Source organism: Mustelus asterias, chromosome 22 (genome assembly GCF_964213995.1).
Source record: "Mustelus asterias chromosome 22, sMusAst1.hap1.1, whole genome shotgun sequence".
NCBI lineage: Eukaryota > Metazoa > Chordata > Chondrichthyes > Carcharhiniformes > Triakidae > Mustelus > Mustelus asterias.
In genome coordinates this window covers 52,824,285-52,847,854 of record NC_135822.1, presented here as the reverse complement: position 1 = coordinate 52,847,854, position 23,570 = coordinate 52,824,285, and the positions used below count along the sequence as shown (strand labels likewise).

At 42.8% G+C, this 23,570-nt stretch overlaps 1 protein-coding gene across 1 annotated transcript in view; it reads left to right on the top strand.

Moving 5' to 3' along the window:
- The window catches only part of LOC144510056 (uncharacterized), a 45,291-nt gene extending 22,915 nt beyond the window's left edge, over positions 1-22,376 (top strand). Inside the window, exons 4-10 of the mRNA XM_078239282.1 lie at positions 9,135-9,211; positions 9,305-9,469; positions 12,109-12,250; positions 15,976-16,052; positions 16,129-16,290; positions 16,659-16,754; positions 21,258-22,376. Of these exons, the coding sequence (XP_078095408.1) occupies positions 9,135-9,211; positions 9,305-9,469; positions 12,109-12,250; positions 15,976-16,052; positions 16,129-16,290; positions 16,659-16,754; positions 21,258-21,343 (805 nt within the window). The 3' untranslated portion in view covers positions 21,344-22,376. The remainder of the gene's footprint in view (positions 1-9,134; positions 9,212-9,304; positions 9,470-12,108; positions 12,251-15,975; positions 16,053-16,128; positions 16,291-16,658; positions 16,755-21,257) is intronic.
- Positions 22,377-23,570: the final 1,194 nt, after the last annotated feature.

Here is a 23,570-nt window from a genome sequence, read left to right as displayed (position 1 = left end):
ATCATCCAGATCATTGATGTAAATGACAAACAACAATGGACCCAACACCAGTCCCTGTGGCACACCACTAGTCACAGGCCTCCACTCAGAGAAGCAATCCTCCACAACCACTCTCTGGCTTCTTCCATTGAGCCAGTGTCTAATCCATTTTACTACGTCCCCATGTATACCTAGCGACTGAATCTTCCTAACTAACCTCCCATGAGGGACCTTGTCAAAGGCCTTGCTGAAATCCAGGTAGACAACATCCACCGCCTTCCCTTCATCCACGTTCCTGGGAACCTCCTCGAAAAACTCTAATAGATTGGTCAAACATGACCTACCACGCACAGAGCCATGTTGACTCTCCCTAATAAGTCCCTGTCTATCCAAATAGTTGTAGATCCTATCACGTATTACACCTTCCAATAACTTGCCCACCACCGACGTCAAATAATGGAACAACATGCCATCCTCCAATTATCCGGCACCTCCCCCGTGAATACTGACATGTTAAATATGTCTGCCAGGGCCCCTGCAAGTTCAACACTAGCTTCCCTCAAGGTCCGTGGGAATACCCTGTCCGGTCCTGGGGATTTATCCACTCTGATTTGCCTCAAGACAGCAAGCACCTCCTCCCCTTTAATCTGTAAAGGTTCCATGACCTCCCTACCTGTTTGCCCTATTCCCATAGACTCCATGCCCGTTTCCTCAGTAAATACGGATGCAAAAAAAACATTTAATATCTCCCCCATCTCTTTTGGTTCCATACACAGTCTACCACTCTGGTCTTCAAGAGGACCAACTTTACCTCTCATTATCCTTTTGCTCCTAACATACCGACTGAAGCTCTTTGGATTTTCCTTCACTCTGTCTGCCAAAGCAACCTCGTGTCTTCTTCTGGCACTCCTGATTTCCCTCTTAAGTAGCTTCTTGCACTTTTTATACTCCTCGAGCATCTGATCTGTTCCTTGCTGCCTGTTCATTTCATACAACTCTCTCTTCCTCTTAATCAGTGTTACAATCTCCCTCGAGAACTAAGGTTCCTTATTCCGATTTACTTTGCCTTTAATCCTGACAGAAACATACAAACTCTGCACTCTCAAAATTTCTCATTTGAAGGTCTCCCACTTTCCATTTGCATCTTTACCAGAGAACAGCCTATGCCAATCCACACTTCCCAGATCCCTTCTCATTTAATCAAACTTACCCTTTTTCCAGTTCAGAACTTCAACACGAGGACCAGATCTATCCTTATCCGTGATCAGGTTGAAACTAATGGCATTATGATCACTGGATCCAAAGTGTTCCCTCACGCTCACATCCATCACCTGCTCTAACTCATTTCCCAATAGGAGATCCAATATCGCATCCTCTCTGGTTGGCACCTCTATATACTGATGTAGAAAATTCTCCTGAACACATTTTACAAACTCTACCCCGTCTAAACCTTTAACTGCATGCGAGTCCCAATCGATATGTGGAAAATGAAGATCCCCTACTATCACAACTTTGTGTTGTTAGCATATAAGATCCTGAGAGGTGCTTGAAGGTGTAGAGGGTGAGATTATTTCACGACTGGGACATTCTCAGACAAGGGTACATAGCTGAACGATTAAGGGATGGTTATTTAAAACGAAGGTGCATAGACATTTCTTTTGGGAGAGGGTGATGAAATTCTGGAACTCTCTGGATGATGGAGGCTAGTGAATTAGAAGTGTGTGATAAATAATTGATAGATTGCGGAACAGAAGGCGAGGAGGAAATGGCACAGTAAAGGAGTTGATGCCATCATAGAGCAGTAATGTCGGATTCATTTGCGGGGCAGGCTTGAAGCGCCCAGTGGCCTATCCTGCTTATATTTGTTGTGTTCCACCACTCTATGTGTTCATGTTTCCTCTTGTTGGAGAATCTGGAACTGGGTAGTAAAATGTTATCGATAGACATAAATGCCGATTTCAATTTACCAGCTAAACAACCATGATATTGCTGAATATAGAAGCAGGCTCGAGGGGATGAATGACCTACTCCTGCACCGATTTCCTATGTTCGTACGTCTGTTATGCGGCCTGTCGATTTGGGTCCTGGGCTTGACCTCGCTCTCTTTCCGAATCCCATTTTCCATGTTAACTCTACCTTTGCAAATTCCCTGTCCCCCCTCTCCGTGCATTATCCATCCTCCTCCATTTCTCCCCAATGGGAGCATCGCTCTCCAACTGCTTGCACTACTTCCCCTATCTTATTTCAGCAGTCTTGGTTTGTGCCCTGTGGAGTTCAGAAGTGTCCTTTTCGAAGTGTCCTTTTCATTTGAAGACATCTCTATCCCCTCTCCATTCCCCCTTCATATTTGGATTTCTCTTTATGCCAACAGCGTTGGGTCCTCGAACAGTCACCCCTCCTATGGAGTAGTTCCCTTTGAGAGTTCACCATCGAGTTACCCCACATCGGTTAATCTTTCCCTGCTGCCTCTCTCCTCACTCGCTCCCATGCCCCACATCCAATCTCTCTCTTGTGCCTCTCGTTGTCCCCCTTCCCTTCTGGGCATTACCCTCTATCCCCGGGCTTCGCAGCCACTACTTGTTCATTCTTCTTTAGGTTCTCTCTACTTCCCTCTAAAAACAGAACATCTCCCACCCCCTGTTCTGCTCTGACCGAACATTACAATTCCTACTTTCACCTCCCGAAGGACATTCTCACTTTTGGACCTCCCCATGTCCTTTCTCCCCATGCAGCATTTCCAATTAGCATATCCCTCCCCTCGTTCTCATTGGTGCCATTCCATTCCCTTCACCTTCTGGGAATCATCACTGTCCAATCTGCATTTGTGATTTTTTTCCTGTCTCTTCTCGATTTCATAAAAGTTTTTGTCCCGAATCACTGTGCTATCTCTTTAGGCTCTGATCACTAGGATGCTTCTTTGACCCCCTCTACATTTCATATCCATCCAGTCCTCTCTAAAGTTGGAAACTCTCACATTTCTTCCCTGCATTAATCCTCTAACTCCACAGGTCCTGATGTTCTCTGTCCACACAGCATTTTAGTCCTTTTCGTTTTCTATCCTCATATATACTCCCATTATACGCTCTGAGTTTTGGGACTCGACATGGCCCGTCTTCCATCGGGACAAATATAGTTTCACTCTCCTGTTGGGTGCCCTCCATCTCCAAGATCCCTTTGTGATAAATCCACGTCCTCTCTCGAATCAAATTACATATCTGAAGCAGCTATGACCCAGTAAATTACAGTGAAGGTGGAACTCATGAGATTGACCGTCACCAGAGAAGTAGGACTGAACAAATTACTGGATCTGCCGGTGGAGATTTTGCAGGTGCTGACTCCAAGCCTGGGATCATAAAACAAGTTTCCAGTGAGATGATGATGCATTGTCTAATTATTCTCAAATGCAATTGAGGAAATTATGGCCCAATTGAAGTGAAAATTGCAATGAGGAGGGAGGCAGATTGCGGGAAAGTACAGAGCAGTTAGGAGAACACCTCTCGTAGGTAAAAGATTGGATTATGTTTTTAAACAAACCATAGAAGGTCAGTTGCATGAGTTAAATTCAATGATGCAAGGAAAACATACTATTCTGTAAGGGGATTAACTTTTAACCAACTTTTTGGTGTGCTTTCGGCATACCATGTGATATATACAAACGTGAACTGTTCGTTTCCTGCATTTACATTTCGGACAGGCTGTTAATAACGTGTCACGTCAAAGATAATTGTGGAGTATAGAAGCTTATTCCATAAGTGTTAACGTTTTAGCAAGCTTAGCACGTTGGCTGGCTCAGATAGCATACCAGAATTTGTCTTTATTCCGATTGGTAGTATATAACGAATGGTGTGCCACAGGTAGAAGTGCTGGGAACTCAGATATATCAGATTGATATAAATGATGTGGATGCACGAATATTAAAAGTATGTTTACAAAGTTAGATTTTACCATATAAACAGAAAGAAAAGTGATTTGTGAAGAGGGCATGAGCCTACAATCGACTTCGATAGTTTAAGTCAGTGGACAGTGATCTGACAAAACAGTCATAATTCCGAAAGTGTCAACGTGACTAGCTTAGCAGGAAAGATGACATGTTAGTTTATTATGGAAATGATGAGAGATTGCAGAGCTCTATAACTTGTTTCGAGAGACGACATGGACTTATCGTAAAGGGATCTTGGGACAGGAAATGCACCCAAAGGGAGAGTACAGAGCAATCTGTGTATCCAAGTGCATGAATCCAAAAGTTGGGAGTGCAGATACAGCAATTGATTAAGAAAGATAATATCAACGTTGGAACATGGGAACAGGAGCAGGTCAGCCTGTCGAACCAAATCCACTATTTAATAAGGTCATTGAGGACGAGACACTTTAATGTTTTTTTCACGCATCATCACACAACTGATTAAGTTGTTCGTTAGCAACCTGTATACCCCGGGTAAATCTATACAATTACTGACGTTGCAGAGTGCTCTGCAGTAGAGAATTCGAAAGATTTGTAATCCTCTATGCAAAGAAATTTCTCCTCCAATCGATTCAAATTGAATTCCTCTTCAATTGAATTTGTATGCTCTCTTTCGTGACTCCCGCAGCAATTGAACCATTTTACCAACACCTGTCCTGTCTATTTCTTTCAATATTTTCTAGATGTAGAATGACATAATCACAGAATCAGTACAGTGTACAGTGCAGAAAGACGCCATTCCGCCCATCGGAACTTCACCGACTCTCCCACAGAGCACCTTACCGAGGCCCTATCACTGTAACCTCACATATTCATGCCCCCATCCCCCTAAACTACATAGTATGGGACACTAATGGACAATTCAGCATGGCCAATCCGCTTACTCTAAAGATCTGTGGGAGGAAATCGGAACACACAGAGGTAGCCCATGACAACAAGGGGAGCACTCTTGCAAGATTTCAAGCATTCGCCTATCATTTTTTCTAAATTTTAGTGAATGGAATCCCGGTTCCCGAATCTCCTCTCATAAGTCAGGCATTCACTCCCGAACAGGTGTGGTGAGTCTTCAGTCCTTAGACAATATTTTTCTTTGATGTAAGCACACCAGAACTGCACTCAGTACTGCAGCAGCTGGTTAACTGACTTTTGATACAGTGAAGCAAGACCTCACTATTCCTGTACTCAAATGTCCTTCTGATAAATGATAAAAATTAGCATTTGCCTTTCTAATAGCTTTGTTACAGTTGCATGGAAGGTCACCAAATTCCCTTTGTGCACCTGGCCATATTATCTACTAACGTTTCAAATAAAATATATATACTCTGGACAACTGTTCCTTCTACCAAAACGAATGCCTCACATTGTTCCACATTATTTCCTATCTGACATGTCTTGTCCCTGAACTGAGACTGTCCAAATCCTCCTGGAACCACTTTGCATTGCAGCAAGACAGGCATTCGAGCCTGGCTTTATAAAGAAAGATATAAAAATCCATCAATGAAACAAATGAAAATCATTGGATTGAAGTAAATGAAAATGGGGGAAGGTGGCGGACACAGTACACAGGCCGACCTTGTTGAAATCAGGCATTGCGTTCGGAAAGTTTTAAAGTGCCCAGTCAGAAGATGAGCTGCTGTACCTCCGTTTGCGTTTGGACTTCACTGGAACATTGCAACAAGACAAGGGCCGACATGTGGACATGAGAGCATGGTGGAGTGTTGAACTAGAATGCAAAGGGAAGGTTTAAATATGGCTTGCCTACGGTCTGCAGGCGCTCTACAAAGTTATCACCCAGTCTGTTTTTGTCTCTCGAATGTACAGTGGACTGCAGTGAGAGCAGTGAATAAAGTAGGCCAGATTGGACGAGCTGCATGCGAAGCGCTGCTTCAACTGAAAAAAAACTTGGATGTTCAGCATGGAGGAGGCAAAAGGACAGTTGTCCGATTACACGGGAAGTTGCCCTGGGAAATGGGTGAGGTGTTTCATGTGAGGGAGGAGTGGAGGAGGATCCCTCGGACGGGAATGGTCCCTGCCGAAAGCTGGGTGAGTGAGATGGTGATGACATCATGCGGATTTGGCAGAAATGGTGTTGGATTGATCATCTTAATGCAGAGGCCAATGGGTGAAAGCGAGGATAAGGGAAATTCTATTCAGGTTCTGGAATTGAGGGAATGGGATGGAGTCCTCACAGAATGTGAGGTGCGATTAGCTATGCTCTAAGTAGCGTTAGGAATCAGGGAGCTTGTACTGGACGTTTGTGGACAATTTGCAACCGGAAATTGAGACAGTAATCTCAAGGAAGGGTAGGGGAGTGCTGGAGATAGGCAATGTAAAAGTGACGGAGATGTGCACTTTGGAAGCCAAATTGATAATCTTCCCCGTTTCATATGATAACGTAAAGATACTCTGAAAGAGTTGTGAATGGACCAATAACAGGTTTCTGGGAGGGGGTCAGCGTAGAAATGGGATAACTGATGTTCCACATACCTCATAAAGGAGAAGTAGGACATATATCCATAGCCATCTATTGGGCCCTGAAGGATTGCATAACTGATGAGTGCTATGTAATAGTACGTTGAAGACGACACATTGCGTTTGCAGAGTGATGTACTTTAAGACTGTTTACCAATGCCACTCAGCCAATTATTCCCCAAATACATCAAAGAAAAAAGAACAAAGAAAAATACAGCACAGGAACAGGCCCTTCGGCCCTCCAAGCCTGCACCGACCATGCTGCCTGACTTAACTAAAACCCCCTACGCTTCCGGGGACCATATCCCTCTCTTCCCATCTCATTCATGTACTTGTCAAGACGCCCCTTAAAAGTTACTATCGTGTCCACTTCCACTCCCTCCCCCGGCAACGAGTTTCAGGCACCCACCACTCTCTGTGTAAAACATCTGCCTCGTATATCTCTTTTAAAAATTGCCCCTCGCACCTTAAACCTATGCTCCCTAGTAATTGACTGTTACACCCTGAGAAAAAGCTTCTGACTATTCAGTCTGCCCATGCCTCTCATAATCTTGTAGACTTCTATCAGGTCTCCCCTCAACCTCCGTCGCTCCAGTGAGAACAAACCAAGTTTTTCCAACCTCTCCGCATAGCTAATGCCCACCATACCAGGCAACATCCTGTTAAATATTTTCTGTACACCCACCAAAGCCTCCACATCCTTCTGGTATTGTGGCGATCAGAATTGAACACTATATTCCAAATGCGGCGTCACGAAGATCCTACAAAGCATCAATATGACTTGCCAATGTTTAAACTCAATGCCCCGGCCGCTGAAGACAAGCATGCTGTATGCCTTCTTGACTACCTTCTCCACATGCATTGCCACTTTCAGTGACCTGTGTACCTGTACACACAGATCCCTTTGCCTATCAATACTCCTAAGGGTTCTGCCATTTACTGTATATTTTCTATCTGTATTAGACCTTCCAAAATGCATTACCTCAGACTTGTCCGGATTAAACTCCATCTGCCATCTCTCCACCCACGTCTCCAACTGATGTATACCCTACTGTATTCTCTGATGGTCCTCATCACTATCCGCAAATCCACCAACCTTTGTGTCGTCCGCAAACTTACGAATCAATCCAGTTACATTTTCCTCCAAATCATTTATATACATTACAAACAGCAAAGGTCTCAACACTGATCCCTGAGGAACACAACTTGTCACAGCCCTCCATTCAGAAACGCTTTGATCATAATCTACTTTGTTCAGCATTAAACCTTTAGATTGAACATGCTCGTTTTCTAACGCTATGTAGCATTCTATTGTTCTATGGCAGTCTTCCCTCAATGTTCTTTACACAAATTTATTAAATAGCCATTTTCCATCATGTAATGGGAAAACGAAAATACCCTGTCCTCCAGTTGTCTCCTATCTTTTTTCTCGCGAGGAGAATGATGACAAACGCTGTGGGACAGATGTTACACTTGCTCGCTGCATGAGGGAGACACCTTCAGGAACATTGCTTTGGAAGGAGTTCAGAGAAGTTTCATTAGTCAAATACCTGATCTAAGCGATGTGACTAATGAGAAACCTGGCAGGGCTAGGCCCGTATCGGGTGGAGTCTAAAAGAGCAACTGTCGATTCATCAAAAATATCATAACATCCTAACGCGACTTGACACTGTAGATATGGTTGTTTCATATTTTGGACGGATTTTGATTTAATTGTCACTGTTCAAAAATTGGAGTTTCCCATTTCACGTGAAGATGAGGAGAACCGATATGTCTCCTATAGTCACATGTCTTCCGCTCATCCTTCCTGACAGGCTGATGAAGTAGAGTCTTCGATTATATTTATTTTAGAGTTCGCTGTATTAATGTAAAGCATTGGGTTGGTGGGTGATGGCAGGTAGGCATGTTGCAACACCGAGCTTATGAGCAAATCATCCATGATCTTATAAAATGGCGAAGCAGAATTGAGGGGCCGAAACTCATATTCCTCCTTCTCGATTGTATGCATTTATTACATCTTGTCTTAAAGGCCCTCACTTTGTCCTCTCTCCTTTTGGGAGTTCTCCTTCTACCTGTTTCCCATTTCTATACCCTTTGGAAACTATCCACCTGGACAAACCCCTTCGGTCTAAGTACAGTGTTTCTTTATCCACCAACCTTCGACCCTCTCTCTTCGGGGCCTCTCCTTGTCTGCTTTCCTCTTTCACTTAACCCTGCCCTTTGTCCTTCTGTAAAATCTTGCTTGGCTCTATTCTTTTCAATTTGCTTATGTGTCCCTCTTTGGCGACACAGACTCTCCTTTCATAGCTTTGCATTCCCATTTGAAACATCACACGGGGACATCTCACTTTGGAACATCTATTTGGTACCACTCCCTGCCTTTCTCATTGTATATTTCCCAATATACTAAATTACTTACACAGATAATGTTTAGCTTGTTTCCTATCCCCGAATGTGCAGCGTGCTCATATCCACACGTAAGTATTTCCATGCACGTCCCTGCATGTGCAGCCCCATGTATATCCCACTCTCAATCCACATGTGCACTTCTGCGTCCTGTTCCGTGCACTCCCGTAACGGAGATATATATATTGCATCAGGAGAGTAGATGGGCTAAGTGGAGAGATTGATAAAAGAGCTTGCAGGGACTCAGTGGGAAGATTGGCCTCATTCAGACATAGACATTTGTATTTTGGCATGACTCTTATGATTGTTATTTCAGTTCTGGTGGGTGGAAGCTTCCAGAGACTGCTGTGCCAGATTATCACTGCTCCACAGAACGTCCAGGCTGGTTAAATGGTACTGCCTTAGTTTAAAATATCAGATTTTCATTCACTGACGAATAACTTTCATATAGTTTACATTTATGAAAATATATATCCTTCGTTTCAGGTTCCCATCCCACGGTGGGGCAGGAAGAAGTAACCAGGACAGTTTGCTTTAACTGGGCTGGAAATCGCTGCTACAGCAACCGAGAGATAAAGATTAAAAACTGCAGCAGTTTCCTTGTTTATGAGCTGAAGTCAACACCAGACTGTAGCACTGCGTATTGCACAGGTACATTGCTGTTTCTAAATGATCCAGGAAAGTGTCTCTGCATGTACCGAGTCACCACACGCAATAATAATCTTTCACCTGCTCCTCACTGCTTTAAGTATCATTTCAAGTCGAAGTCGAAAACATCACGTGCAAGTTGCAACAATTTTATACGGGAAATGAATCACATTCTGCTGTCAATGTTGACATGACATTCCGGTAGATTCAATGCTAATGGACCTCTACAAATTGCAAGTACAGATCTGTGCATTGTATCTGTCCCGTCCAAATGCCAGCGCTGTTTGTTTGTACGTGATATTGGAGTTACATGATTGACATAATGACGTAATACACTTTCGGGGAAATTGATGGAATTGAAGGTGGATAAAACTCCAGGTTTTTATAATCTTCATCCCAGAGTATTTAAGGATGTGGTCCTGGAAATAATAGAAACATTGGTGGTTATTTTGCAAAATTCTTTGGACTCCAGTCTGGTTCCTACATATTGGACGTTAGCTGTTGTAAGACCGCTATTCAAAAGAGGAGGTAGAGAGAAAACTCTAGAGTAGTGATCCTAACTTTGGTATTGGAGAAGTTGCTCGTGCTTATTACAAAGGATTTCACAACTCAGCATTTGGAAGGCAGTGATACTATCAGATAAACCCAGCACCGATTTACAGAAGGGAAATCATGCTTGACGAATCTATTGGAATTATTTGAGAATTTAACTCGGAGAGTTGTCCGAGGATAACAAGCAGGTTTGGTTTATTTAGACTTTCAGAAGGTTTTCCAAAAGGTCAGACATAACAAACTACTTTGTAAAACTAAAGCACAGGGGATTGCAGGTCGCGTTTTGAAATGGATAGATAGCAGGTTAGCAGACGGGAAGCAAAGAGCTGGCATAAATGTGGTTTTGCTGATTGACAGTCAGTGTCTAGTTGGTTCCGCAGGGATCTCTGCTAGGACCCCAACTGTTCACAGTATATATTAATGATTTGGAAGAGGGAACTGATTGCATTTTCTCCAAATTTGCAGATGATACCAAGTTGGGTGGAAGAGTAAGCTGTGAGTAGGTTACAGAGATTGCTTCAGCATGATTTGGATAGGCTGAATGTGCATGAAAGATGCAGTATAATGTGGACAAATGTGAGGTTATCCACTTCGGTAGCAATAATAGGGAGACAGATTATTACTTGTATGGATCTAACTTGAGGGAAATGATTGATCAGCGAGACCTTGGTGACCTCGTGCATTGTTCCTTGAAAGTACAGCATGCAGTAAAGAAGAGAAATGTTTTGTTGGCCTTCATAGCGAGAGAATTTGAAGTTTAAGGATATTTTGCTGCAATTGTCTAGGGCATTGGTGAGTATTGTGTGCAATCTGATGGAGGGATGTCCTTGCTATAGAAGGGAGTACAGCAAAGCTTAATCAGGCTGATTCCTGGGAGGCAGGTCTGTCATATGAAGAGAGACTTAATCGGTTAGGATTATATTCACTGGAATTTGGAAACTTAGACAATTCTAACAGGGCTAACAGAAGCTGTTTGCAGAAAAAAATATTCTCAATCGCAGGGGAGTCGAGAACGCGGGGGGATAATTGGAGAACACTTAGACCTGAGGTGAGCAGAGCGTTCTTCACCAAAAGAAAGGTGAATGTGGAATTCGCTGCTACAGAATAAAGTCGAGTCCAAAATGTTGTCCGATTTGAAGAAGAAATTAGATTAGCTCGTGGGGCTAAAAGGATCAAGGGATATGGGCGGGCGGGGGGGGGGGGGGGTGGGGGAGTGGGGATTAGGATATTGAATTTAAATAAATGCGGAGCAGGCTCGACGAGCCGAATTGCCTACTCCTACTCCTAGTTTCTTTCTATAGCACGTTTAACATTGTGACATCCCTGCAGCGTCTTCACAGAGACGATGGCAGGCATACAATTGGCAGATGACTATAGACAGATGACGTGGCCGTGGAAGAGTATTTATAGGGCATGCTATATGAGGATATAGAGAGGCAGTGCTTTGATGGGGAAATTCCACAGGTTTTGGCCGAACAACTGGATGCACGGCTGCTTTTGTGGGGGATCCTGGATTAAAGCAGCAAATAGTTCTCTAAGACTGGTGTGCTTGGTGGAATATCCCATTGAATGCCGGGTAAGATGCTGGACAGTGGGCTGTGGAATGATTGGTGTGGCTGAAGGCCAGCACGGACATAAAGACCAACATGAGGGCAAGACAGATTGCCGTGTTAGTAACAGAACAACAAACACTAATTCTCACGTTCAAAAGGTTGCTAAATTCAAACTTTATTAATATTCTGGTTGACAGAATTGTTACTTAACAGCTTCAAATTTGTGGCCTCACTATTCGTTTGGTTGGTAAAAATATTTCAACGTTGTTTGTCTTTTCGTCAGACACAATAGTGAATCCAAAAAAGGGCATATTTTCTGTAAAGTGTGGATTAACATGAACGGCTCGACTGGGGGTCAGAAAACTAGCTTCCACGGGGAAAGACTTCTGTTGCAAGTGACAAGTGTGCTGTTGGTCGTTGAGGTGTGCTGGTATCAGGACTGAGGGTGTAAAACTAAACAACGTGTTTGTTTATTGAACATGAGCCCTGCAGTAATTAGAATTCGACCGAATATGAAAATGTTTGCTTTTCACTCAGCCAACGATTCTGCAGTCAGTAACCCGTGTGTGGATCATGCAGTCCTGAACCAGCCCTGGAGGAGCATGGACTGTAACGAGAGAGGGTGTTCGGGTCCGAAATGTGATGATAAACTTCGTCAGGGATGGTACAGATTTCAAAGGTATCATAAAGATACATTTTGCCGTTCTATTTAACTGATTACGTCAATGCAGGTGGAGCAGTAACTGTAACACAGACAAAAACGAGGGATGAATGATGGAATGAGGAGATACCCATATTGTGGAAAAAGGAGTATAATGAAACAAGGAAAAGGAGATCAATTACAGAATACCTAGGAATATAAAATAAGGGCAGAGTGTAAGTAGAGACTGCACTGGATAGAGGGAGACATACATACTTATGCATCTACTGTCATACCAATTAGGAACAGCAAAAGCCAAGTTGGGCCGTGCAACTTGCTTCGCCATTTGATAAGATCATGGTTTACCTGATTGTGGCCTCAACCTCACATTTCTCTCTGTTTCCAGCCCTCTCTCCATGCCCCATTACCCTCATTGTCTTAAGAACAAAAAATTCTAACAGCGAAACATACTCAATGTTTGACCTCCATTGCTCCTCGATAATGGTCCACATACCAGGGAGCTGCTCAGGCAAAACAAAAACAATCTCCACCTCGATCTTATAAATGAGATCCTTTATCTTTATGTTGTTGTCTCCAGCTATAGGCTCTCCCAAAATGGTCGAAATCCTTTCAGCTTAATCTTGGCAACATCCATTTCATTCATATCAGCTTTAATTATTTTCAACGACAGTAGGATAAGGCCACCATTTTTCAACATTGTTTCTTTCGCCATTTCATAGAGTGAATCAATTGAATGGAATATCTATGACATCCTTCTAATACAATAGGTAACTTCTTCAAAGAGAGTAAATCTAGACATTGCTCCAGATGCGATCTCGGCATCAATCTGCAAGAATGTGTCGTAACTGCACTTCTCTTTGCTTCTGCTTCCCCGTGCAGTGCCATTGAAACACCTTTTCAATTCTAATTCCTCGCTGTTAATACATAAATATGCTTTCTGCGATTAGAGATCCCCGTCTTTCCTAGAAGTCCGCAATCTCTCCCCACAAAAATAATTTTTTTCCCATTTTTCTATTCTACGTAGGAACGAGACATACAGTAAATAGATGTAGCACTGCATCGTGAACTCGAAAGAATGGAAAGTGAGTGAAGGGATTTTGCACTGGATAGAAAGGGAGAGATAATCGACAAATGGTAAAGGATGCCAACACTGGACAGAAGGGGAAACAAAGATAGAGAGTAACAGGATTTAAAATACACAGGAAGAGAAAATAGAGGCACTCACGTTAAATGCAGATGGCACTCGACAGAGGTAGAACAGAGGCAGCAAGTAAAAACAAATCCAGAGCCTAAAAGAAGATAACACTGGATACAGGAGAGAACGGAGGCAGAAAGAAAAATGAGTTAAAATTGGGTAGAGATAACAAAGAGTGTGAGAAACAAATAGGTAACACTGGATGGGGAGTGAGAGAGAAGAGATACAGAGCAAAAGGAGATATTATACTGTATCGAGCACAGAGCGGAGAGAAAAATGAGTAAAGTGGGATATCACTGGATCTATAGCAAGAAAAAAGAAAGAGGCGAGGAATGGGAGATAACACTGGATCTACAGGGAGAGAGAGCCGAGACAGAGCAAGTTGACAATGAAGAGAGAGAACAACAACAGAGTGAAGGGGTATTGCGCTAGATAGAGAGTGAGAGAGGAGATGCAGAGATTAAAGGGAGCTAAAATGGATATAGGGGGCAATGAGAGATAACAGCAGATAGGCAAAAGTAGAACGAAAATAGAAAGAAAAGGGACATCACACTCGATAGATAGATAGATAGATAGATAGATAGATAGATAGATAGATAGATAGATAGATAGATAGATAGATAGATAGATAGATAGATCGATGGATGGACAGATAGATAGACAGATATACAGACAGACAGATAGATAGACAGATAGATAGATAGATAGATAGATAGATAGATAGATAGATAGATAGACAGACAGATAGATAGATAGATAGATAGATAGATAGATAGATAGATAGATAGATAGATAGATAGATAGATAGATAGATAGATAGATAGATAGATAGATAGATAGATAGATAGATGGATAGATGGATAGATGGATAGATAGATAGATAGACAGACAGGCAGACAGATATATAGATAGATAGATAGATAGATAGATAGATAGATAGATAGATAGATAGATAGATAGATAGATAGATAGATAGATAGATAGATGGATAGATAGATAGGTAGGTAGGTAGATAGATAGATAGATAGATAGATAGATAGATAGATAGATAGATAGATAGATAGATAGATAGATAGATAGATAGATAGATAGATAGATAGATAGAGAGAGAGAGAGAGAGAGAGAGAACAAAGAGTGACAATTGAAATTATGAAGGGGACTGTATTACATGGGGTGGGGGGGGGGAGAGAACAGGGTCAGAGAGCAACAGGAGATTATTTTGGATACAGAGGGAGTGAAAACAGTGGCAGAAGGGAGATGTCACGGGATGCAGCGTAAGAGAGAGGAAGGAACACTTGCGAGAGAGTAAATGAAGGTAACACTGTCTAGGGACAGCAGACAAAAGAGCAGAGGGATGAAACGCTTGACAGCGTGCGAAATAGAACAGAGAGAGAGAGAGAGAGTAATGGGAAATAACATTTGATAGAAGAGCATATCGAAAAGAACCAGAGTATTGTATTATCACGTATTTCCCGTATACTCCAGCCTCCTGTGTGTTCACTTAACAATTGACATCAGTTCATGTATATGAAGAGAAAATGCTGGAAACATTATGCCCTGAAGCATCTTTGCAGAGAGAAAAAATATTTCAGACACAGTTTTTTTAGTGCATTGCACAAAGCCGCGGATATTGATCAACCATGGACACAACATTAGAGAGAGGGTGAAATAGGAAGACAAATGAAGATTTGAGTTTAACGTTGAAAGCAGCGGAGGTTTACTGAAATCATGTTCTAATGTTGCAAAACCAAAGGAAATCTTACATGGGAAAAGCTGATGCAGACATGAAATGAATTGAGAAAATTTAATTGGAAAGTAAGACTCAAAATAAGTAAAAATATTCCGAATAATACGACTGTAGTGTGCCCGACTGAGGAAAGAATTGTTAGAGTCGGAGTGGAGTAAGTAATTCAAAACGTCGAGAGACAAAAGAGCTGCAGGTAACAACAGCAAAATGAAATGTCTACAAACCAGTGCTTCAAGCTGCCTTTTGTTTCGCCAATGTAAAGGAGACGTTATCACGAGTCATGAATACATCTCCCAAAATTAAATAAGGATACGTATATCGCTGTTTCACCTCAGTCCAATGTTTGGGGCCTTGGATAGTGGGGATGGAGCAGTCAGAGGGCAGCTGTTGCAGATCCGTTTCTTGCATGGAAAGGTGCCCGGACAATGCTGGGGTTGTTTGAGGAATGACACTGTCACAGTGAGAAGACTTCCTTCAGAATGAATTCGGGGAGAGGAAGATGGGGTTGGTGGCGGCATCACACTGAAATGTGGCGGAAATGATGAAAATGGTTTGATGAATTTGAAAGCTGTTGTTTTGAACAGAGAAAACATGCGAAGCCGGAATTTCAGGCTGGACGGGAGGGGAAGGCGTCAGGGCAGAAATTCTACAAATACAACAAATTCGCACAGGGCTGGACGGAGTAGAATCAAGGAAAATGTTTTCACTGTGTTTTCTTTAAATCTCGAATCAGAGGGAGACAAAAATGAAATAATTTGGAAGTTTATAGTTCTGGAGCTCACTCTGTTACTCCTGTTTCAGTTTTGGTGGATGGCAGATTCCAGAGACTAAAGTCACAGAGGGACACTGTTCCACAAAAGCCACAGGCTGGTTAGAAGGTAATTTCTGACTTCGATATCAGATTTTCACTCGCTATCCAACACTGTTCTTATTAAATTTCCAACTTCATTCCAGGTTCCCATCCCACCATGGAACAAGGAATAGTGACGAGGACAGTTTGTTTCAGCTGGAATGGGAATCCATGCAACTGGGTTCACGAGATAAAGATTAAAAATTGCAACAGCTACTTCGTGTATGAGTTGAAATCGTTGCACAAATGTGCTGCTTATTGTACAGGTACATTGTCACACCGAAATAATTCCAGAAGGTCGTTTCAGTATGAACAGTGTCACTAATAGAAATAATAAATTTTCCAAACCAGATACTTATAGATGAGGGGCAGAATTAATCAGGAATCTGAAGTACAATGTGAACTTTCTTTCAAAAGATAGGGCAGTGAAGCAGCTGCCCAGCCCCTGTCTACTGCGCACTATGTCCCCGCTGTGTCTATGTTTGGTGATAGGTCCACAGCCTAGAACTTGATAATGAATACCCTACCGCCTGGAACTCCGTTCACTCAGTGTTCCATTTGGGGTCCCTGTGTTTTCTTGGCAAGGTCGTCTGGCATTCTATTATTTCTGCTCTGAACACGCCCTGTATTACAGATCCACACACAACACGAACTCCGGAACCCGAGGAACAGACAACTCGAGAATATACCGATACAGCATCCGCACCCCCACCAGAGCACTCAACCTCAGGTATCTTTACGGTGGGGCTCATTGTGATCAAATGCGAAAGTGACTGCAAAAGAGATCACTCAAGGAGTCTCAGCTGAGAGCACAGGAATGCATAGGGTGTGATATAAAGAAAGAGGAGACGCGGATACAGTGACTGGCGGGGTGGGATGTACTGAGCGAGGTTTATGCACTATGGAGAGACATTCCCACTCTCTTGCTGCCTCACTATGTCTGTATCTCTCATCTCCACACTATCTCTGTCTGTCTCTCTGTCATTCTCTCTCTCTCTCTCTCTCCTCTCCCTCTCTCGCTCTCTCTCTCTGCAATTCTCTGTCCCTCTCTCTCTTTTTGTTAATTCTCTCGCATTCTCGTTTCCTCTCTCGTCTTTTCAATCTCACTTTCTCACTCACCCCAATTCGCTTGGTTCCTCTTTCACAGTCTCTCCAGTTAATCTCACATTGTTTCTCTCTCTCTATCACACAAACACACACACACACACACACAGACACACGTTCTCTCTCTTTCTCTCGCTCTCTCGCGCTCTCCCGACCTCTCATAATACCATAAGACCATAGGAGCAAAATTAGGCCACTCGGTGCATCAAGCCCTATCCACCATTCAATCACGGCTAATATGTTTCTCCTTCCCATTCTCATGCCTTTTCCCCATAACTCCTGATCTCCTTATTAATCAAGAACCTATCTCTCTCTGTCTTAAAGACACTCAATGACCTGGCATCCACCTTGTGCGGCAAACAATTCCGCAGATTCATTAATCTCTGGCTAAAGAAATTCCTTCTCATCTCTGTTTTAAAGGATCGTCACTTTAGCCTGAGATTGTGCCCTCCAGTTCCAGTTTTTCCTCCGAGTGAAAACATCCTCTCCACGTTCACTCTATCCAGACCTCGCAGTGTCCTGTAAGTTTGAATATGATCCCCCCTCATCCTTCTAAACTCCAACGAGTACAGACCCAGATTCCTCAACCGTTCCTCATATGACAAGCTTTTTATTCCAGCGATTATTCTTGCGATCCTCCTCTGGACCCTTTCCAAGGCCAGCTCACCCTTCCTTTCAGGTGGGGCCAAAGCCTGCTCACAATATTCCAAATGCGGCCTGACCAGAACCTTATACATCCTTCGATGTACATCCCTGCTCTTGTATTCTCGCCCTCTCAACTTGAATTTGCATTTGCCTTCCGAACTGCCCACTGAATCTGCACATTAACCTCAAGAGAATCTTGAACAAGGAGTCCCAAGTCTCTTTGTGTTCCTAATTTTTCACCATTTCCCCATTTAGAAAATACTCTATGCTTCCATTCCTCCTTCCAAAGTGCATAACCTCACACTTTTCCACATTGCATTGCATTTGCCCCCATGTGCCCACGCCCCTAACCTGTCCAAGTCCTTCGACAGCCCCCCCACCCCCCACCCCACCCCCGCTTCCTCAGTACTACCCTCTCGAACATTAAGTAAACGCTGAATGAAAATTAAAATGTTATGTGGATGGAAAACGAAGGCTGTGAGTGTAAAGAAAGTAGGATAGAGTAGGATAATACGGCACGGAAGAATTAAGTTGAAATTATCTGAGATGAACAGTGATATTGTGCAAGTAGTTAACAGAAATTGTCTGAAGCAAAGCAGGCAGAAATCAATTGGAATCGATATTTCTAATTACAAACTTTGACCATACTCTTCCCTGGCTTCTCCTAACATGTTCATGTGGCGACGGTTGTTTTTAGATTCTCAATATGAGGCGATTAATGTGGACATCACTTCTGTGGGTGAGCTCAATGATGAAGCCGCGAAGAAAATCGCTGTGAAGATGGTGAGAAATTACACTGCTGTGAACTGAGAAATGAGGGACACCTTACACATTCTCCATTCACCGGTTGTAAACTCCCCCTGGGATAACAGTACCAATTTCCATTCTAGTTAATCGGCTCTCATTCAGGCAAACCGCTTCATCAAATAGAGGGGTAGAATGATTCCGAACATAGATTTCCTTCTCCTGTTCCTCGGTGACTGAACCAAGGGTGTAATGATCCATTTCTTTACCTGTGTGAAAGGCTTACCTGATTTATTTTATTTTCCTCAGGCTGATTTGCCCTTTCTCTGCCTTTGCCTAATTGTTTAGTCTCCCAGTGCCTCTCTCTGACTCTTCCACACTCTCTAACTCTGGTTCCTCTCTTTACGGCAACCCTCTCGCGCCCCCACCCCACCCCCAAGAGTCTCACCGCCCCCCCCCCCCCCCGCCGCCCTCTGTCCACTCTCTCTATCTTTTATTAGTTATTTCTCTATGTCTTTTTTCTCTGTTCTCTCACTCTGAAAATATTTATCTTTCTGTTTCAGAAATGCAACATGTGTGATTATCCATCTTCCTATCCGTTAGGCAAAGGCAAAGTAAATATGAAGAAGGAACCTTGGTTCTCGAGGGAGATTGTAACACTGATTAAGAGGAAGAGAGAGTTGTATGAAATGTACAGGCAGCAAGGAACAGATCAGATGCTCGAGGAGTATAAAAAGTGCAAGAAGCTACTTAAGAGGGAAATCAGGAGGGCTAAAAGAAGAAATGATTTTGCTTTGACAGACAGAGTGAAGGAAAATCCAAATAGCTTCTATCGGTATGTTAGGAGCAAAAGGATGGTGAGGGATAAAATTGGTCCTCTTGATGACCAGTGTGGTAGACTGTGTATCGAACCAAAAGTGATGGGGGTGAATACTAAATGTTTTTTTTTGCATCCGTATTTACTGAGGAAACGGGCATGGAGTCTACGGAAATGGGGCAAACAGGTAGGGAGGTCCTGGAACCTTTACAGATTAAAGGGGAGGAGGTGCTCGCTGTCTTGAGGCAAATCAGAGTGGATAAATCCCCAGGACCAGACAGGGTATTCCCTCGGACCTTGAGGGAAGCTAGTGTTGAACTTGCAGGGGCCCTGGCAGCCATATTTAAAATGCCAGTATTCACAGGGGAGGTGCCGGATGATTGGAGGGTGGCTCAGGTTGTTCCGTTGATTTAAAAAGGTTCCAAAAGAAATCCGGGAAATTATAGGCCAGTAGGTTTGACGTCGGTGGTGGGCAAGTTACTGGAAGCTGTGATAAGGGGTAGGATCGACAAATATTTGAATAGACAGGGACTTATTAGGGAGAGTCAACATGGCTTTGTGCGTGGTAGGTCATGTTTGACCAACCTATTAGAGTTTTTTGAGGAGGTTGCCAGTAAAGTGGATGAAGGGAAGGCGGTGGATGTTGTCGACCTGGATTTCAGCAAGGCCTTTGACAAGGTCCCTCATGGGAGGTTAGTTAGGACGGTTCGGTCGCTAGGTATACATGGGGAGGTAGTACATTGGATTAGACACTGGCTCAATGGAAGAAGCCAGAGAGTGGTTGTGGAGGATTGCTTCTCTGAGTGGAGCCCTGTGACGAGTGGTGTGCCTCAGGCATCGGTGTTGGGTCCATTGTTGTTTGTCATCTATATCAATGATCTGCATGATAATGTGGTAAATTGGGTCAGCAAGTTTGCTGATGATACAAAGATTGGAGGTGTAGTGGATAGTGAGGAAAGTTTTCAAAGCTTGCAGAGGGATTTGGACCAACTAGAAAAATGGGCTGAAAAATGGCAAATGGAATTTAACGCAGACAAGTGTGAAATATTGCACTTTGGAAGGACAAACCAAAGTAGAACGCACAGGGTAAATGGTAGGACTCTGAAGACTGCAGTTGAATAGAGTGATCTGGAATACAGGTACTGAATTCCCTAAAAGTGACGTCACAGGTGGAGAGGGTCGTAAAGAGTGCCTTTGGTACATTGGCCTTTATAAATCGGAGTATCGAGTATAAAAGTTGGAGTGTTATGGTAATGTTATATAAGGCATTGGTGAGGCCAAATTTGGAGTATTGTGTACAGTTTTGGTCACCTAGTTACAGGAAGGATGTAAATAAAGTTGAAAGAGTGCAGAGAAGGTTCACAAGGATGTTGCCGGGATTTGAGAAGCTGAGTTACAGAGAGAGATTGAATAGGTTGGGACTTTATTCCCTGGAGCGTAGAAGATTGAGGGGAGATTTGATAGAGGTGTATAAGATTTTGATGGGTATAGATAGAGTGAATGCAAGCAGGCTTTTTCCGCTGAGGCTCGGGGAGAAAAAGAACCAGAGGTTTAGGGTGAAAGGAGAAAAGTTTAAAGGGCATATTGGGCGGGGGGGGGGGGGGGGTTGCTTCTTCACGCAGAGAGTGGTGGGAGTGTGGAATGAGCTGCCGGATAAAGTGGTAAATGCGCTTTTAAATGCACTTTTAACATTTAAGAAAACCTTGGACGGGTTCATGGATGAGAGGGGTGTGGAAGGATATGGTCCAAGTGCAGGTCAGTGGGACTAGGCAAAAAATGGTTCCGCACAGACAAGAAGGGCCAAAAGGCCTGTTTCTGAGCTGTCAATTTTCTGTGGTTCTGTGGTTCTATGGTTAGGTTTGTCATCATTTTCAATGACTGACTCTCTGGAACAATCATGATTTCTCCTGTTTGTGATCATAGGTGCAGCAGGTGTTGAAGGATCAATGTCCAAACACGAAGTTCGAATTGAAAACAGAAGATGTTCAATGCTGGGATGTCGACCCTGAGGAGCCATGAGATTTCAGTTATGTCATCTAGTACCCGATACCCATGACCCTGTCTGGTGTACTTTATATACTCACTGGATGACTGTTCTGTTTTACCGTCAGCTTGTTGAACACAATTTGTTTTGGGGATAAGCGATCTTCTACATCTAAAAATGTGTTGTTATGTTTCTCCTATTGATTCAGCTTTACTGAAAGAGTGTGCTTTCTTTAGCTTTTTTAAATAGAGTATTACATGCGATTTTATAACAGGAGCCAGTTTTCAGCTCAATGCAGACTATCTGTGCAGTTGTCTCTTGTTTAATGAAGGTGTTCGATTATACATCTCAATTTGTACAGGTCTTGAATCTTCACGGATCTGTCAACACTGAGGATGGGCACAACGACAACAGATCGTCTTTGCTGAAGGTCAACCTCTGGAAACATACATGTTTTTAATTAATGTTTTCGAAAATGAGGGAATTACTTGGTGGTGGGATTTACGAAATCCAAATATACTTCTATAGCGAAATATTTTATTTGATAACATACTAAGGATGCGTGACAGGAGCTATATTAGCTGTATTTTATCAAGGAAAGCTAATGTTAAAGTGTTGGAAAGGGCATGTGAGGGGATTAGCTTCATTAACTGAAGTCACTAATAAGAGGTGAATTGCACGACGATTTCCTGGGGCTATTTAAATCCTGAGGAGGGAAAAGTGTGATTTCTACATTTTCATTCATGTCAATCTCTGGGCAATTAGGAAATACATCGACTGATCGAAGTTTCAAACTGTAAAACTGCACATGTCAGCAAGCATGGCTTTCTTTGTGGGACTCTGGGATGAGGCAATACCTCATTTAGAAAGACATTTATGAAAGGGCAGAATGAAATAAGCATTCTTATTAGAAGAATTTGTTTCACTGAATGGTTCATTTATAATGGCAAAAAGTTTGATTTTCCGCTAATCCGCTCTGATAATAAATCTGATTATCCCCAGGCTTGGGATGTAACTTGTATCGCTTGAAATTTGCTCAATAAATCTTACAAAGCTTCAACTTTTTCTTTTATTTATTTCTTCTGGATTATCTGGCTCATCGACAAGTTTGCATTTTCTTGTCGGAGAAGGTCGGCTCTTTGACGAGAGTGGCAACAGCAGACACGATGGGACTTTAAATAAGCTCCCGTTCTCACATACCCAAAATCAAGCGTGACCTTTGATTCAGCGATGGAAATCAGCAAATGCATAAGGGACCAGAATTAGAAGAATGCAGATCAGAAGACTGATGTATTGTTTGGATGATGTGGCAAAGATAGAGACTGGAGCGTTAGTGCGTTGGCAGTGAAGCAGTTGAACAGCAGAATGACTATTTGAAAATGTAAGAAAAGCTGAGGAAAGGGTAATTTTTATGAAGCATGACAAACAGGTATCTGTGTGCTCCGCAGATTTCTTAATGCTGGCACTTCCCCATCTCTCTTGAGATTTATTTCAATTAGAGTTGACTTGATTATATTTGTGGGATCACGATGTGCGCATATTTCCTTCTGTATTTCAAGCCGCAGCACAGCGACGTCAGTTTAACAAGACGCTACTGGCTGCAGATACTTTGGCGACTTCCTAACAATGTGAAAGATTTATAAAAAGCTTCAAGCATTCAATTTACCCCCCATCGTTCTCTTTATCCCTACCCCCCCACATCCCTCCCTACCTGTGCCACGATTAGCTGTAAGTTTGTGATTGGAGATCGCATTGAATGTAGAGGAATCAATTGTCAACAGCTTCTATAGTGGAATTTAAAATGATTTATGCAGAGATAAACTAGGGCTTCAATGTCATCAGACAAGTAGTCATAAAGGTGGGGAGGCAAAACGTGGATCAATATAATCCGTTGTTGGAAAAATATTGAAATCAGTTTTTAAAAAAGTAATAGCAGCACATTTGGAAAATCTTAATCTAATTTAGGTAAAGCTCGGCACAACATCGTGGGCCGAAGGGCCTGTTCTGTGCTGTACTGTTCTATGTTCTATGTTCAAGATAAGACATTCCGTAGGCACCTCGAACTTGCCGGAATTCTTGGAGATGTCCCGGGTGTACAGAAAGAAATAGATCTTTGATACCATCGTTCAGAACTTTGAGGGTCCAAGTGTGATTGAAGAAAGGCATGTCTACACCCCATCTTTGAATAGTGCTCCAACGGTACATTCGTCCCAAATTATATCTAATCTGCTCCCCATATTCTACATTAAATC